The 18,119-nt window shown below is 36.6% G+C and overlaps 4 protein-coding genes across 4 annotated transcripts; 3 read left to right on the top strand and 1 right to left on the bottom strand.

Moving 5' to 3' along the window:
- The first annotated feature begins 603 nt into the window (after positions 1 to 603).
- On the top strand, positions 604 to 4,411 carry LOC130718316 (uncharacterized). The gene is made up of 6 exons (XM_057568892.1): positions 604 to 983; positions 1,064 to 1,330; positions 2,542 to 2,693; positions 2,898 to 3,003; positions 3,106 to 3,228; positions 3,997 to 4,411. Exons 1-6 carry the CDS (start codon positions 792 to 794, stop codon positions 4,132 to 4,134), a joined length of 978 nt encoding a protein of 325 aa, XP_057424875.1. The 5' UTR covers positions 604 to 791; the 3' UTR covers positions 4,135 to 4,411.
- Positions 4,412 to 6,426: 2,015 nt separating this feature from the next.
- Positions 6,427 to 9,059, top strand: LOC130718321 (28 kDa ribonucleoprotein, chloroplastic). The gene is made up of 4 exons (XM_057568901.1): positions 6,427 to 6,949; positions 7,044 to 7,142; positions 8,134 to 8,421; positions 8,538 to 9,059. Exons 1-4 carry the CDS (start codon positions 6,554 to 6,556, stop codon positions 8,670 to 8,672), a joined length of 918 nt encoding a protein of 305 aa, XP_057424884.1. The 5' UTR covers positions 6,427 to 6,553; the 3' UTR covers positions 8,673 to 9,059.
- Positions 9,060 to 11,347: 2,288 nt separating this feature from the next.
- LOC130718330 (blue copper protein-like) lies at positions 11,348 to 12,770 on the top strand. Its single transcript, XM_057568911.1, has 2 exons — positions 11,348 to 11,593; positions 12,129 to 12,770. The coding sequence occupies exons 1-2, from the start codon at positions 11,428 to 11,430 to the stop codon at positions 12,509 to 12,511; spliced, it is 549 nt and encodes a 182-aa protein (XP_057424894.1). The 5' UTR covers positions 11,348 to 11,427; the 3' UTR covers positions 12,512 to 12,770.
- Positions 12,771 to 17,099: 4,329 nt separating this feature from the next.
- LOC130718305 (classical arabinogalactan protein 4) lies at positions 17,100 to 17,899 on the bottom strand. The gene has a single exon (XM_057568865.1). It carries the CDS (start codon positions 17,795 to 17,797, stop codon positions 17,357 to 17,359), a length of 441 nt encoding a protein of 146 aa, XP_057424848.1. The 5' UTR covers positions 17,798 to 17,899; the 3' UTR covers positions 17,100 to 17,356.
- Between the last annotated feature and the right edge of the window lie 220 nt (positions 17,900 to 18,119).

Raw genomic sequence — 18,119 nt, 5'->3', positions numbered from 1 at the left:
TTTTATTGCCACAACCTCCACCCACCTCCACCACTAACAGTTTTTTTGTTTTGATCATATTTTAGAAAACATTTTCTTAATATTAACCAATCACATTTTTTCAGCTTTATTTTTTCTTTTCTTTGTAAATGAAAATAGGAAATGGACGAATCAAACAATCCCTAGATTTCAGATGAAAACAAAAATTTATTTCCAGTTCCACGTTTTTTCTTATTTTTTCAGAGATGACAAGTTTGTCTCCTAGACCATCAGTCGCTTACAAAAGTATTTACAGGTTTCCCGTCACTCCGTCAATATAGTCATCACATCAGGAACAAAAATTAAACTCACAACCTTCTAAGAAGAAGTGATATGTCCTTACTAACTGAGCCAACATATGTTGACTTACATGTGTGTTTTTTTCCTTCTGTTTTTTATGTGGATGCAGTCACAACACAGGCGGTTACTGGGCCTTAGTGTGAGAGGCCCAAAAATTGGAAGTGAGAAACCAAATTCATAGACCACATTACAAAAACACTTTTAAGTTTGAATAAATAAAAATAAAAAATCAATTAATTAATCCATATAAAACACGATCACAACGGTCATCGCATTCAATTTGAATCAAAGCGACACAAAATTTCAATTTTTCCGAACAAAAACCAGAGCCAAACGAACACTTCTCACTTTCACTTCAAAACCCAACACTGATTTGGGGCTTTTTCAATTAGGGTTCTTCTTCAATTTCCTGCAATTCGAAGATTTTGCTTTGAAATTTGAACCCTGTCTTCCAATTCAACCACTCTGCAACAATGGATCTTCCACCACACATAGAAAATTACATCAAGCAAACCATCGATGATACCTTGGGAATCTCTGTACCTCCCCAAACCCTAGCGGCAAAGCTTCGAGCCACGCAAGAGTCTCAATTGCTCCTCCGCGACCAGAACCTTTCGTTGCTCGCGAAATTGAACCACAAAGACCAACTCGTCCAACGCCTCAAGGTGGGTTCCCTTTCTTCCCTCTTTTCCATTTCTTTGCAATCTTTGGTAATTGAGGGTTTGTGGGTTTGGTTTTGGATCAGTCTGAATCGGATATGAACGCGCGAGCTTTGAAGAAGTTTGTTGAGGAGAATAATCGGCTGGCGTCGGAGTGTGAGAATTTGGTGGCTGAATGCCAGAAGTGGGAGCATGAAATCGCGCTCTATGAACATGATAGGGACGCGTTGATGGAATTTGGGAACGAGGCTGATGAACGGGCACGGGAGTCTCAGTCGCGTGTACTCGAGTTGGAGAAGGATTTGAACTTGTTGGAGGATGAATTGAATAAATACAAGCATCATCACGAATCGGTAACGATTTTTGTCCCTCTTTTTTATTTTAACTATCTCGATGATTTAGTAGGTTTGTAGTTTGGAAATTGGAAAATTTTGCAGTGCTTGGTAAGTGAGTAATGAAGGGGTTTTAGCAATTGTTGGAATTTCATTGAGATGCTAGTGTAAGCTTGAAATATGTAAGAGAGGTACCTTCTATAGAATTTATTTTAGATGTAAATTAATTGCTTACAATGTCTTAGTAAGTGCTGCTAAGAAGTACTTTGGAACTTAAAACACTGTTCATGGGTTGGGGCTGCTGATGTGGTTTTGCTTCTAATCGATAGAAGCATAGACATTAGGAAGGTGAAGGTGTTTCATCCCAGTGATTTTATAAACTATTTTTGGTTTCTATTGGTGATATTAGAAATTGAGATTGCTCACTGCTTATAAAGATAATGCACTGTGATAATGCAAGCATCACCACCAATCCGTAACAATGGTTGTCCCTCTTTTTATTTTAACAATCAAAGTATCCTTTTAACCATCTCATTGATTTAGTAGATGGGAATTGGAAATTTTTGAAATGCTTGTTAGTCGGGTGATGAAGGGGTTTTAAGTGTAACTGTAGAGGTTTAATTTTTTTCCCCAGTTTTAGCAACTGTGAATATAATAAAGTGGTTTGGTGTGGAGGAGTTGGTCTTGGAATTTCATTATTGACGTTAACGTAAACTTGAAAAATGTAAGAGATGCACCTTGTTTTGATTTTTTTAAAATGTAAATTAGTTGCTTATAATGTCTTAGAAAGTGCTGCTAAGAAGGACTTTGAACTTACTTCACTGTTCATGTGTTGGAGATGAGTGGAGACATTAGGAGGGTGAAGGTGTTTCATCCCAGTTATTTTTATAATCTATTTTTGGTTTCCATTGGCAATATAAGAATTTGAGATTACTCACTGCATATAACTGTGAAAATACTGAGGGATAACTCACCATATGATTGACTTTCATCCGCTTTTAAATTGAAAATGTAATGTGCTTTATATTAATGATGTTCTACTACTAAAAAGTAATGATCATTTTGATATATCTATATTGATGAATCTAAACAACTAATAAGCAATGAGTTTTTTTGTAATTTCAATATATGTTTGATTCTTTTCCTTCACTGGTGAAATGGTAATAGGTTTGATATGTTTTAGTTCATTTGATTGCCAATGTTGATTCTTGTTGTTTTCTTTTCCTGTGAAGGTTGATTCTTCTTCAGGCACACCTGTGGAAGAGAATTTACTTGACTCTGTTTTGGCAACATTTATCAGTAATGATGATGATTCTGCATATGCATTTTTGGTAGCAAACAGTGGAAATGAGTCATGTAAACAGTTACTTAGCATGTGGAACTGGTGAGCCTGCAATATCTCTTCAGTCAGTTGTCCTGTTTCCTTCTTTTACCCGTTATTCTTTAGGAATTTTGTATTTCATCTGGCCATTGTTAACTGTCATCATGTTCCATATAATGCTCAATAGAGTAAACTTCTATTCGTATTTCCATTTCAGTTTTTGTCAATTGATTTTATTAGCCTAATTTTCACTTATGGAATTGGTAGCATAAAACCATCAACACGGAGTGTTTTGTCACTAATTGCCAAAGTCAAGTCACTTGAGAAAGACAAGGAGCATCTAACAACTAACCTCCACAAAGCTGAGGAGGAGGTACAATTTGATTGATCCCTTATTATTTTTTGGACAAATTCATTTTCTTTGTGGATGATTTGATGGTTGTTGTTAATATCTAACTATGCACGGTGTGCCTAGGTAAAATTACTGTTTGAGGAAAATATCATATTGGATGAGAAGAACAAGAAGATATTGAAGCAACTCAAGGAAGGGAAGCATCCGGGTTCTGGGGGAAAGCATACCAGCAGCGCATCTGCCAAGGTGAGTTAATGGTTAATTGCATACATGCCATGCCGCATTTGCATCGCATCTCAGCAGCATTTATTGCAATTTCACAATGTAACCACAACCGCAATCCGAATCACTGGCATAGAGTTGTCTAATAGTTATCATATGCAGCATCTGCTGATGATTGAGCTCAATTATAATTTGTTTTCTATTTTTCCATGATGATGATGATTATATTTAATACACATCTAAGTTGCCTAATAGTTTTTTTTAGAGAGAAAAAGAATAAATCAATACTACCATTCTATTACATAAGGACTTCAAATGCAAAAAAACACAAATTGGTCTAAACAGCATACAAAACAAAGATCAATTGGCTCTTTTCAATATTTTAGGGCCACAGTCTAATGTGCTGTATTTAGGTGTCCCCTGTCATGTGCCTCTTTTTGCTGGATCATTATTCTTCTGCAGCGTTCTTTAGGATTTTCATAATCTGCATTTGTCTAGAGGTTCTGTTAGTGGTTTTTTTACTGAAACCCTAGGCAGTGTATATTTGAAACTAAACCAAAACTGAACTCCAACGAATGTATAATGAACATTTCACAAGTGGACTCAATCTCTCTCATTCCTAAAATGTCAAGATTATATATCCCCCCGTATTCCAGTTATGATGCTTATCACTACTTCATCTGCTATACCAGTAAAGTTTCTAAGTTGCCTAATAGTTATCATATGCATCTTTTGCTTCCGTCCATGTCACATGTATGCATTTTATACTTATATTGTATTTGACTTTTGCAGTCAAACAAGAGAAAGACCAGTCCAAGAACAACTAGCCCAATGGAGAGGAAGATTGATTTTGGCGAATTAGAATCAGCTAGACAGCCATTATCACCCTTACGGCATAACTCCCCGGACTGTAGAATGGTCAAGAAGTAATGTGACACTTTTAACAAACTAATAGACGCTGACCATGTTCTGACAGTGTTTCTGATTTACATATGAGTTGATTGGTCAAAGTTTTACATATCTGTTGAATTGTTAGTGTTGAGACATGAGAATCAGTATTGTTAATCATGCTTCTACGGAATGGGATCAACTGCTTCCCACAAATATAACATGTCAATTTCATTGAAAAATAAATAAAAGCCTATTTTCACTTCTTTTTTTGTTGCAAAAAGCCTATTTTCAATGAACCTATATGGTTTTGAAATTTTGCATTTATTGCCTATTGGCTATTTTTTTTTGTCGAATGCCTATTGGCTTTTATTTTTGTCAATTGCATCTATTGGGTTTTCATTGGCGCCTAAGGTTTAAATGGGCTCAACATTCCAAATTCCAGCCCTTTGGCTTCTAATGGTCTATCAGTAAGTCTTGACAAAAGGAGCTCCACGATACCACAAAAAAAAAACGAGACTTGAAGTGCTAGGTTGTTCCGCTTTGGTGGATTTTTGTTCCCTTTGAAGAGGTGGAATACTTTGATATTTTCTTCATCAATATAATACTTTTACTTCCAAAAAAAAACATTAATAGAAAGAGATTTAATTATGTTAAAATTTTAATCTATTATAAGAATAAAAAAATCAAATTGTTTTTTCGTTTTCTTTCGTTCGACGTTTAGGAAATATGGTCGCATATTTTTTAGCGATGAATGCCTCAAACTTTCCTACCAATGTTTTGGTAGAGGAGGTACCTCCCTCTGCGGAACATTTGGTGAACGTTGATGTATTGACATTTTTGCCCAACTTTATTTAATTCCATGGCTGGCAATTTTCAAAAAAAAATTCTTATGGACACTTTATTACTAAGCAATCTTCAAGACATAAACATATCCAATTAACAATTGAAAAAACCCAACGAAACTCACTAAAACTAAATTACGTTTAGGGGGTTTATCTATACTAACTAAACATTCAAATTTTATTTTTTACTTATATAAACGGTCAATTTTTAAGTCTAGTTGTTCCTTAGAATGCATTTTGAAGAATATATTTGAAATTATCTTATAGTATAAACACCTGAATTAGAATAAGTGTTATTGTCACTACTAAAATATCCTCTACTATCATATATCTCCACCCGATACTCTCCACTATTGTTGTTGCGTTGCATCCTCCACCTCTTTATTACCATCTCTCATAGGGCTTGTCGTATAACACCTCTCACCACCACAAAGTGGAGGGTGGGGTGGGTAGCTCATTTGGTGAGCTAAGGGAATGAAGGATATTGAAGGGTGAAGGGTCAGGGTTCAAACCCTGGTGAAGGAACTAATTTACTAACATTACTAACAACTAACATTTGCCTATAAAAAAAAACCACCACAAAGTGGAGACTATGAAAATAAATTTTCAAACCATAAATTATAGAAATTGATTTTCAAACCCCAATATATTGTCTCTCGTCTATTGCATAACCTAAAATAGCTCGAGTAGCTGAACTAGGAGAACTAAAAAATAGTGTAAGGGAATGAAGGATATTGAAGGGTGAAGGGTCAGGGTTCAAACCCTGGTGAAGGAACTAATTTACTAACATTACTAACAACTAACATTTGCCTATAAAAAAAAACCACCACAAAGTGGAGACTATGAAAATAAATTTTCAAACCATAAATTATAGAAATTGATTTTCAAACCCCAATATATTGTCTCTCGTCTATTGCATAACCTAAAATAGCTCGAGTAGCTGAACTAGGAGAACTAAAAAATAGTGTAAGGGTTGGCTCCCCAATAATTGAATTGACCACCAATCAACATACGCAGATTGTGACGGTCTGCAACGTATATAAAAAACAAGGGAGGGGGGAAACATTTTCTAGCAGCTTTGAATCGCTATCTAAACCGATACAAATTTGCACATTTATTTTATTGGGTTACAATCAAGTTCAAGTTCTTTGTGGTATTTAACAAATGTTTCCACATGATAGAAAATATAGTTATTACTCTCAACATACGTCTCTCTTAAGAATTAAACTCCTATTGTTCTCACCCTTACATTTTTTTATAGACAAATGTTAGTTGTTAGTAAATTATTTTCTTTCGTCAGGATTTGAACTTTGGGCCTTCACCCCTGCAAATTTCTTCATTTTCCTTATCTCATCAAGTGAGCTACACTCCCCCTAAACCTTACATGATGTAGCTTGGTTACACTAAAATTTGAGTTAAAATTCAAAAATCATTTATCTCCATTTCAATCGATTACATATTATTAAAAAAATTACTTGAAATAAAAAACTAAAACACCAAAACAGTCAAGACACCAATGTCCCTTATCCATTTCACTTCCCCTTCCAAAACCTCTCCAGAATGAGAATGGAGTAACCCAACTCAACCCAACCTCGTGGTTTCTCTGATTGAATGCAATGGCGCTGCTACGTGTTCTGTGTTTAACTTCTTCAACAACAACAACTCACATATCCACACAAAACCATTCACCCTCTTTCTCATCCCTTGAGATTCACCACAAGAAGAACAACAACAAACCTTACTCCCAATCTTCATCTCACAACCACTCCACCAAGCTCACTTTTTGCCACATACCCTTTTCGTTTCGCCTTCCATGTCTATCAATCACGCACAGTACCAGAGCCAACACTCTCACATTCGCTTCTTCCACTACCCAACAACAACAAACCGAGGAAGCCACCACTGAAGAATTTTCTACAACCAGGTTGGTTGCTCAGAACGTGCCATGGACAAGTACCCCTGAAGATGTTCGGTCTTTGTTTGAGAGATATGGAACGGTTCTCGAAGTTGAGGTTTTTGTTTCTTCCTCTTCTTCTTTTTTGTTCTGAAAGTTTGAGGTTTTTGTTTTATGTCTGATAAGGGTTTGTGTTTGTTTTGGTGCTTTAGCTTTCTATGTATAACAAGACCAGAAGTAGGGGTTTGGCGTTTGTTGAAATGAGCTCCCCAGAAGAGGCTCTTGAGGCTCTCAACAAGCTCGAATCGTATGTAAGCCTAAAACACCACTTACACTCTTTTTATCTTTGTTTGGTGCATGTTTGGATAAGCATTTGATTTTGGATGCAATTGATTTTGTTAAAAGTGAGTTGAAATGAGTTGAAAGTGAACTGAGTTATGAAAAAAAGTTGTTTTTATTGGGTAATGTTGTGAAATTCAGAATTTCATAATTGATATTTGATAATGTTTAACATAGGACCTAATCTCTTTAGCTTCAACACAGAATTGATTTTGAGACTGAAATCAATATCAATTCTTCGAGATCACTCCCCAACATCTTTGTGCGTGTTCGGATGAGCATTTGTCACAATTGATTTTGGTAAAATTGATAATTGTATAAGTGAGTTGAAAGTGAAGTGGTTTATGTTTGCATACATTTATGAAAAAATGATTTTTGTTGGGTATGGTGAAACTCAGTTGTAAAATCTTGTAGTTGATTATGTTTAACGCATAAGCTACTCTCTAGGTTCTACTAAAAATTGATTTCGGGTTTGAAATCAATTGTCCAAAATGACTCCCAAATATCAATAATTTCATCCAGAATTAATTTTACTCCAAAAGTGATTTTACTCAATGAGAATTTATTCTAAAGCTCTCCAACGAGGAACTAGTGTGTTTTGGAATTTCATGATTGTGGAGAATTGATTTTTGCAGATGCTACTAGAAGTAGCTTTAATCAGTTTCTGAGGGGAGGAAGTGATTCTTAGAGGATTAAAAGTGAATCCGGCCATCCTATTATCATTTGGTTTGATAAAGTTTTCACCAACTCCTGAATTCTGTATTCTTTTTACACTGAAAATTTTACTCTCATTTAGGGGATGATGCAAATTTGTGTCATTTTGATTTTGCTGTGCCTTTGGTTATTGAATTCACTCTGGCATCTGGTTTTGCTGAGTTTTTTAATGCATTGAGTACACCTTAAGAAGGGAGGGACCTTGGTTTGATGTGTTTTTCCTTTTCTTTTTCTTTGAATGCTGAGTAGGAGTTTGAGGGTCGCGTATTAAAACTCAACTATGCTCGACCAAAAAAGAAGAAAGCGCCGCCACCCGTAGTGCAACGGAAGCCAGTAACATTTAACTTGTTTGTTGCAAACTTGTCCTATGAAGCGACGTCTAAAGATCTCAGGGAGTTTTTTGACTCAGGAAGTAGTCAAGTTGTTTCTGCAGAGGTTGTATTTCATGAGGACCCTAGAAAATCAACTGGTTATGGATTTGTGTCCTTCAAGTCCAAGAAAGAAGCCAATGCAGCTCTTTCTGAGTTCCAAGAAAAGGTAACTTGGGGTTTCTTGCATTAGTTTGTCTTGATTTTGCTCAGCTATTTTTTTAGCGTTTCAATTTGGGACACTATTTTTAGTTGGAGTGATGTGGAACTATGGTTCTTGTGCAGACTTTTATGGGAAGGTCACTCAGGGTAGCGCCTAGTAAGCGATTTGTTCAACCACTTGAAGAGAGCAGTGCAAAACCTGAAGATACATCTACTGAGTTGAGCGTGAATGGGGCAGGAGTTGACAATGCTGATTGATATCATTATTTCCCTGCTGCATTTCAAATATTCTTGATGCTGTATGCCATTACATCGAAAGTTTTGATAGTGTGCTCATTCTACTGATTATGCAGAAGTCTTTGATTGGTTTAAACTGTGTTTACAGGTAGTTTGCACCTTTTCGAACCAAAGGCTCAACAGATACAAGAAATGAATAGATATGTTAGTATAAGCATTTCTGTGATTGTAGAAATGGATAGTCTTTGTAAGTGAATGGTCACATTTCTATGGAATCAAGGTATTTTCATTTCATTGTTTGAAGTTAGAAGGCTACTATATCTCTAGAAAGCAAGAAACATATCTGTAATAGTGATTTTGTTTGCATCTTTAGTGCTGGTTACATCACATTGACATATTGATACAGCCTATCGAATGATTTCTTCTTTATCTTTAACACATGGGGGGGGGGGGGGGGGCACCATAAGGAAACAATACAAAACCATTCAAAAGGGGGGAAGATACAAAAGCTTAATCATAAAAGTACTTAAAGATTGGCCAATTTTGTGTCTTATTTCCCTCCAAAATTTCAACTAGAGGACAACATGTTATTCCTCAGTTTACTATTGTAACTTAGGGATTAGACTCCTAATTTGAGGGATTCACATTAGATGGATAAACAATTGAAGTCATTGGTTGTGCAATTGATGGTTGAGATTTACAGAATTTCATAGTTTATTATACAATTGCAAGTATACAATCATAATTTCAAGGGGGGTACTATACTTCAACATGATTATTGTTTCCTTTGCTATTATTTCAGCTGAATATATAACTGGAAAGTGGAATCTTCGAGTGTCTTTGATTAACAGTGATGATTGTTCATTTGACACCAACTAAAAGCTCATTAGTAATAATAGTTGGGCAGAAAGCAAAGGGACCCAACGGCCCCACAAAATGACTATGTCTTACTACCAACTAAAAGCTCATCGTGTTTGGTAATCAGTTAGGATCATGATTTTTGGTTACCACGAAGAAGTTTTTCTCTCCATTGCCACGTTCACCATATTTTATCTCTGTTTTGCCTCGTTTCTTTCGAAGGAGTCTGAGGAAACAGAATTTCATAACACTTGAACCTTCCGTGCATGACTTGACGTGGGGGCGGGGGTTTCTTGTTTATCCTTTTAGTGAGAATTTGGTTGGAAACATGATAAAAAATTAAGTACCCCATCTAGTTGTGTTGGTGCAATTTTGAGTGGTAAAATTGCATCCCACTATGCACATGTGTATTACTCCTGCAGTTGGGAGATCTGTTCAATATCAGAATACTCATGGAAATAACAGTTGGGAAGTTAAATGTGAGTTTAAAGTATCACGTTAGTTAGGAATGAGTTAAATAAAGATATACAATGCAAAAGAATAAACTCAAGCTAAACTGCTTAAGGTTTTTTATGAAAATTGTTGTCATTTTCTCAATTTGTGGAGTTGTTGCCTTGGCCTATTTGTATAAGTCACTCTAAGTCCTCAAGAAAAACAACCTCAATATCTTGAGTTTAAATTAATCTCATGCTTACAGTGTGTGGAAACATACATGTCCAAAAAATAGGTGAAGAATTACAGTCATGTGAAGCTGTACATACATGTCCAATAAAAATATTTTGTATTCTTTTCTTGGTTATGTTTGTGTTGATAAATATCAAACAATAAAAGAATGAATTCGTCTCATATTATTAAGTAACATTCCTTTCCATTTAACTCTATTATTTATCAAAAGATAGCCTTAAGAATGACGACAGAGAACTGCACAATGACATCATCCATGCATTCTTTTGTGTTTAGAATTTTGCAATCATGAATTAGACCTTTTTGGCATGCCAATATAAATTAGGAACACGTTGGTCCAAGGTAAAAGGTTCAGGTAAAAAACGCGTTAGTAGTAGTTGTGTTGTGTTGTGTTGTTGAGTGCACTACAATGAGTAGGTTCTAAGCAAGCATTCATTTTCAAAACATGATCTTGCTTATGTAATTATGTACAGGATTGAGGGACCCTCATCTAATGTTGTTGACAATTTCCTTCTAGGCGTCAATACATAACCTTCCCAGCCAAAGGTAGGAACACATGGCTACAAAATTGGAATAACACATTTCCATAAACAAAAGATAATATGGTTAACTTCCAAGAGCATACATCAATTGAGTGAGGTTATTCTAATTGAAGCTGATGTCAACAGAAATCTCGAGTTCGAGTCTCTATGAATATAACTGCGTTAAATATTTGATAATGAGAATTATATCGTCCAAAATGATTCTATCCGGTTCAAACTTGATTTGATTTAGGAAATAATACATGTGATTTAAAATAAAAACAGATAACAGTTAAACATTGGGTAGGTAAATGAGACAGGCATATAAGCCTAATTTCCCATTCCTTTTACTTCACAAGTAATCCATCATAACTGCTCATTTTAGACTATTACTAGCAAAATTCTTATTGGCATGTGTTTGTCGACAGCATCATAATTGCAACTGAATAATTCATTTCAACCACTATTCCACATCTCATGATGGAAGTTTGAAAGAACAGAGAAGACCATCTTTTCCTTTCCAGTAATTAGGTACAAAGTGTAACTCAAGTCATCATCCTCATGCAAAATGGGGCCTAAGTCTAACAACTCCCATACCATACCCTTCTCGCAATTATATAAAGCAACCCCACTATCCAACACCATCATCATCAGAGCCTCCTCCATAATCTGATTCTCTTCTTTCCTCTCACTCAGTAGCTCATTCTCATAAAATGGCATTCTCAAATGCTCTGGTTTTGGGCTTATTTGTAGCAATCAACATGGTCCTGCCAACACTTGCAACTGTATACAGTGTGGGAGATACTTCAGGTTGGGCAGCTGGTGCTGATTATAGCACATGGACTAGTGACAAGACCTTTGCAGTTGGTGATAGCCTTGGTAAAGAGCAGTAACATTTTTTTCTTTATTTCAAACTAGCACAATTCATTGCGTGTTTCTGTTTGGATATGCTTTGTCAAAATTGATTTCTGATAGAATTGATTTTGGCAGAATTGCTATAACAAAAGTAAGTTTTCTAAGTTAAGTAAAGTAATTTATACTTGTATATACTTATACGAAAAACTGAATTCTATAGAATAACATTATGAAATCCGGTTATAAAAGTTTAAAATTTATTATATCAGTTGCAGCTACTCTCTAACTTCTTCAGAGAACTAATTTTGGGGAAAATCAATTTTGTACGTTAATCGCCAAACATTTATATAGAGCCCTTTGGATATAAATTTATTGGAGCTTATCTACTACAAAAATCCACTAAATAAGCTCTAATAAGTGCTCTTTAATTTACATCCAAATGGGTAGATAACCACATGAAAGTGATTCGGTCAATGAGAATTGATTCTAAGGCTACGAAACAACATGTAACCAAACACAATGATATTACTATAAACATTTGTACTCTTTTATGTGACAGTGTTCAACTATGGAGCTGGACACACTGTGGATGAAGTTAAAGAGAGTGACTACAAATCCTGCACCACAGGAAATTCACTGAGCACAGACAGTAGTGGGAAAACCACCATTGCCCTCAAGACTGCAGGCACTCATTACTTCATATGTTCTGTTCCTGGACATTGTTCAGGTGGCATGAAACTTGCAGTTACTGTCAAAGGCGCTGCTTCTTCTACAACACCATCATCTGGGAAGGGTTCACCTTCAACCACCACAGGCACACCCACCTCCACCACCACCACCCCCACCGCCAAAACAGATTCATCTTCAGGGGATAGTCTCTCACCATTTGTTGCTATGTTGATTGTTTCATGGATCTTCTACTATGCTTTGCCTCTGGTATGATGATGATAGACTTTTGAGATAATTCAGAGAAAAGCCAGGGCAGAGTCAGTGCTTAATTTCATGGTTTCTTACTATTATTATTATTATTATTGTTATCTTTTAGCTTTCTTGTTTGATCTATTCAGATTTTTCTATGATTATTAGTTGAGGTTCTAGCAGCATCAGTCACTTAGTAGTCATCAGTTATCTAGGGAAATCAAACATGTTTTTCTTGCTGATTTTTAATTAATATGAAGGGTGAGGTGATTGTTGCTTCTTACTATGTTGTTTTTGTGTGATCTACTCAGGGTTTTCTCATTTTAAGAACAGGGCTGGTAAACGACTTACATTAGTGATTAAGTAAATAGAGAAGAAAATGTTGAACTTTTTATTTAAGAATAAATTAAGAAAATAAACATTTCCATCTAATTTGAAATTTGAAGTTAAAACCATTTAATTTCTTTTTTCTGGTATGGAATTTCACTGATAGATCTTTTCGAAATTACACGTGCAAATCGACTATAGGTGAAGCCGTGAAGGTATATCAACTAAATGTTTTGAAATAGGGTAAACTCTCAGATAATCTCTTTTAAAAAATTTAAAAATAAAAATTAATTTAAAATTTTACAAGCTTTTAGTAAGTTTAAAAAAAACATTATATATTGAAAATCATTGCTATAGTACCATCTTAATCGCCACACGACACATTGAATTGTTTCCTGACACCATCATCATTGTTACCGTCACTCAACACCCTTCACACTCGAGGCCTTTGTATGATGCATTCATCCAGCACCATGGTCATCACCCTCCACCACCACTACCCAAACATTGTCTACCATGCGTTGTGGAATGTCCCACACATGGCAACAATGATGGGAGTACAAGCCAATTGCAACGGTAGGTGTTGGGCAGTATTAGCGGTGAAGGGTTCCAAATGAAAATTGCGGTGGAAGGTATCAAATGGTGGTGGTGAAGTAAGGTGTATAGCAATGGTGATGGTAGCAATGATGATGGTGGTAGTCGAGGTTGCCTGACTAGTGTTGGGTAAGCAATGATCGAAGATGGTTGTGGTGGTGAATGGTATTGGGTAGGCAATAGGGGTGCACATGGGTTGGGTTGGATGAGTTTTGGTCAAAATAAAATCCGAACCGATCAAAATTGTCTGGGTTGGGTTGGGTTGGATTTCACGAATTTCTTCTTCGGACCCGATCCGAACCAACCCAACGAAGTTCGGATTGGGTTGGATGGATTGATTGGGTCGTTATATTAAAATAATAATATCTCTGAAATATTAAAAAATCTTGCAAAAATTGTTATAAATTCAGAAAAAGTTATAAAAAATACTAAATATTTTATAATACTAAATAACATGAAAAAGACACAAAAAGTCATATCAAATAGCATGAAATAATACCACATAAATGACATATAGCCAAATATCATGAAAACATAAAACTTCATTACCAAATGACATGAAACAATCTAACATAAATAGTACCTAAAAAGTGAAAAACAACACTAAATGTCATGACATGACATGACACTTAGAACTTAGATGTCTTCAACATGCCAAATAACTATATATAAACATGTAACAAATAACTATGAACAAATACTCTAAGTTCAAATATGCAGTGGCGGATCCAGGACCCCGGGATCAGGGGGTTCAAATTTTTCAAATGAGCACATCGATAGAAATATAATTAAAAACAACTGTAATATGTTAACACCTTGATCATTAGGATGATATGTTGTAATTCTGGGTCGCAATCCAGGATCCGATGGCAACTCATTTAGATTTACTTCAATAGGAGGAACTTGTTGTTGTGATGAGCTTGATCCACATTGCTCACTTGATGACCTTGCTCTCTTTATTAAAAATTTATCCATGACCTTCACAAGATAGAGTAGACTTAAATTAGATTCATTCATGACAAACTTGAGCAATTTGAAAACATTTCCATTCAAATTCCAATCTCAAACCAATTACTAAATCAAACCATTTAAATCAAACCAATTACTCTCATGTAAATCAAACCAATTACTCTCAAACCAATTACTCCCATTTTAAGCAATTACTCCCATTTTAAGCAAACTAGTGTATGTAAAATACAATATCAAATTATCAATATATCATCTAATCATCCCAATATCCCAGCCAACAATTCAACATTCAACATCCTAAAGCTCCTGGACCTGGTACTGGTAGTGCTCCTTTTGACAAATTCAACATTCCAGCCAACAATTGACAAATTGATTTCAGCAAATTCAACAATTGACAACATACACTACTTTCAAACTCAGCAAAAGGGAAAGCAAATCAAAATAATAGAAGTTTTTCAATTTGGGGTTTTTCAATTTGGGGGTTTTCAATTCCAACCAACCTTCAAGGCTTCAAGCTTCAACAGAGAGAGAGAGAGTGGGTGGTGGCGTGCGCCGGCCGCCGGCGGTGCTGTGGTGGCGTGGCCGCGTGGTGCTTGAGTGAGGAAGAAGAAGAACCAGTCGTGACTCGTCACTCGTGAGAGAGAGAGAGGTAGTGAGCACTGAGCAGAGAACTGAGAGAAGGATTGTGGTGCGTGAGTGCGTCGGCTGGATCGGTGGAGGACCGGAGGTGGTGCGTCGGCTGGATCGGTGGAGGTGGTGGTCAAGAGAAGCTGAGAAGGAGAAGAATCGTTCGTGAGTAGAGAGAGACTGAGGTCTGAGAGTGAGAATGGCTGAATGAGTGCGTGAGAGAGAGTGAGGCTGCTGGGATCTAGGTGCAATTTTTTAATTTCAGGGGGTTCAAAAAAAAATTACTATAGGGGGGTATGTAGGAATTTTTTTTTTTCAGGGGGTTCAGTTGAACCCCCTGAACTCAACGTGGGTCCGCCCCTGCAAATATGACAAATAACTACAAATACTTAAGTCTCAAAGTTTCAAAAGTCATTACTTCGACACTAGCACTCCAAGTATGAGTAAAATTATAAAAAAATTATTATTATATGTATGGATCATGGGTTGGATTGGATGGATTTGAACTGAATCCGAAATCCGATCCGAATTTGGTTGAGTTGTAGTAAAATTCATCCGATTAACCCGATTGCCCGATCCAACTCGCATTTTTTCTATTGGATCAGATTGGGTTGGACGGATTCATTGGATCTACCCGGCCCATGTTCACCCCTAGTAGGCAACGATAGAAGATGGCGGTTACAACTGAAGGGATTCAGGTGGAAAGGCAATGGTGGAGGGTAATGGATGCCAATGATATGGAAAATGTAAGGTGGTAGTGGTGAAGGATGTTGTTCAACAACGGTAGCTATCCAGTGATTATCCAGTGATGGCAATGGTGATAGTGGTAGCAGTAAATCAAGTGATGACAATGGTGATAGTGGTAGCAATAAATCAAGTGATGACAGTGGTGATAGTGTTAGCAATAAAGCACTAGGCAAGAACAATGGTGAAGGATATCAGTGGAAATGACCACCATGGATGATATCCGGTGACTGTAGGTGGTGGTGATGGTAAATGCTTCCCCGGCAATGAAGTCTGGTGACTGTAGTGCGGCAAATGTGAAGAGATGGTGGCATGTTTGATAAGCTAAAAAATCACAATCACTAACGTCTTTTTCTTAAATAACAGCCAAATTACAATTTCAAAATTAAGAGTAAATAACTTTAACTTCGTTTTTCTGAAATTTATCTCTAATTTTAGGCTTAAAAACTCAACCAACCCTATAAATCCCTAAATTAGGGAAACTTCACAATTATCCCAATATACTTCGGTTCGTTCGATCAACTATCCATCATAACGTTGTTACATAAGAACTACAAATTAATCCCAAAAAGAGTCAACCAGACGCACTTGACAAGAAAAAGAAATGACAAAAGAAAACACAAATAACGTAAATCACTATCAATGAATCAAGATGATTGTGAAAACCGTTGAAGAAAATGGAGATCGTGAAAACACAACCTACTACCAACCATATAATTCCAACGTCACGGGATACCACAAAACGCCACTTATGCCCCTCACGAGAAGAATCCATCGCATTCCTAAGATACCATTGCACCCACTATCTTAAATTCTAAATCACTTTTATTTAACATCTTAAATTCTTAATCAATTATCTTAGTCATAAAAGAGTCATTTAAAATTTAAACTACAAAACAAAGATGTTTGTTTTTTGTGCTGTAATGCCTGCTTAGCAAGGTCCTACAAAGAATACATAAAACTAGAAAAACCTCGAGAATAAGGAAAGTGTTGTGTTTTAGCTTTTTATAGAAAAACACACACACACAACACGCAACCTATCTTTTCCTAACTATGTGTCGCCAAGCACATGCATCCGTGACACCTGTTAAACCCACCCAACTCCACCTTTTTCCCATCCTAACCTACTTTTATCACCCCTCAACTTTATTCTATTTATACTTTAACCCCAAAAACAACAACAATTGAATTAAAAAAGCAAAAAAAATCGTAAAAGCAGAACACAACACTCCTCTCCAGCTGTCACAAACACATGTTAACAGAACCCAAATGAAACATGTCGTATTAAGAGAAAAAATAATACTAACAATAAAATAAAACAGAAAGATAAACAAATAAATAAAACAACCCATAATCAAAACGATGATAATAATAATAGTAATAGTAGTCTCAGAGAGAGTCAATCAAACCCTAGAAAACAAAAAAGACCCCTCAGCAATCTCTATCAATAATAATAATATCACTAATCACATGAGTGACAATATTAAACAACAAAATTAAAAAACCTAATAATAATGTTCATAATCTCGTACGAAATAATAATATAATACTATAAATTAATAAACCCTAAAAACCATAAACATCTACCACGTGACGGACGACTCAGATCTACATCAGCAACACCGCGGCGGCGGCTAGAGCGGCGACGGATCCACCAACAGAGAGTCTGAGAAAAGCAGCGCCACTAGCAGGAGCAGCAGCACCAGGGGCTTCGGCAGGAGCGTCACTGACGATGGGACCGGCGGCGGGGGCGGTGGTGGGAGAGATGGGAGCGGGAGGGGATTCGGTGGGGGATTCGGTGGGAGACTCGGAGGAGGTTGGTGGTTCGGAGGTGGGGGTAGGGGTGGGTGGTGAAGAGACTTGAGGGGGAGGAGCGGAGTGAGAGGTGGGAGGGGTGGCGGTGGATTTTGGTGGTGAAGCTGTTGGTGGAGTAGGGTTTTTTGGGGTGGCGGTGGGGGAGTGTGCCGGTGCCTGAGAGGGAGCCTGACCGAGAGCGCCGGTAGCAAGTAAAGCGATGAAGAGGAAGAAGGCAATGTTGGTGTTGGCCATGGTTAGAGAGAGAAAGTTAGAGAGAGAAAGGTTAGAGATAGAGAGAGAAAGTTGAAGAAGTGAGAATCAGAGAGAGGTAAAGGAAAGGGGTGGAGAGTGGTATTTATATGAAGTGATAAGGAGGTGAGGATTTTGAGGTAACGAGGAGTGTTCGTGTCAATAAGAGGCGAGTATTTTCTAACCGAGTCAACCGCGCTTAACCAACCATTAATCACAATTATTCTCCATTAATTTCTTAGATTATCAGGAAACAATATTTAGGCGGTCAGTTTAGATTTTCTTCCTTCTTTCCACAATTTGTTTTCTTCTCTATCTCTCTATA

The sequence above is a fragment of the Lotus japonicus genome, chromosome 1 (genome assembly GCF_012489685.1).
Source record: "Lotus japonicus ecotype B-129 chromosome 1, LjGifu_v1.2".
Lineage (NCBI taxonomy): Eukaryota > Viridiplantae > Streptophyta > Magnoliopsida > Fabales > Fabaceae > Lotus > Lotus japonicus.
This window is presented reverse-complemented; position numbering and strand designations above follow the sequence as displayed.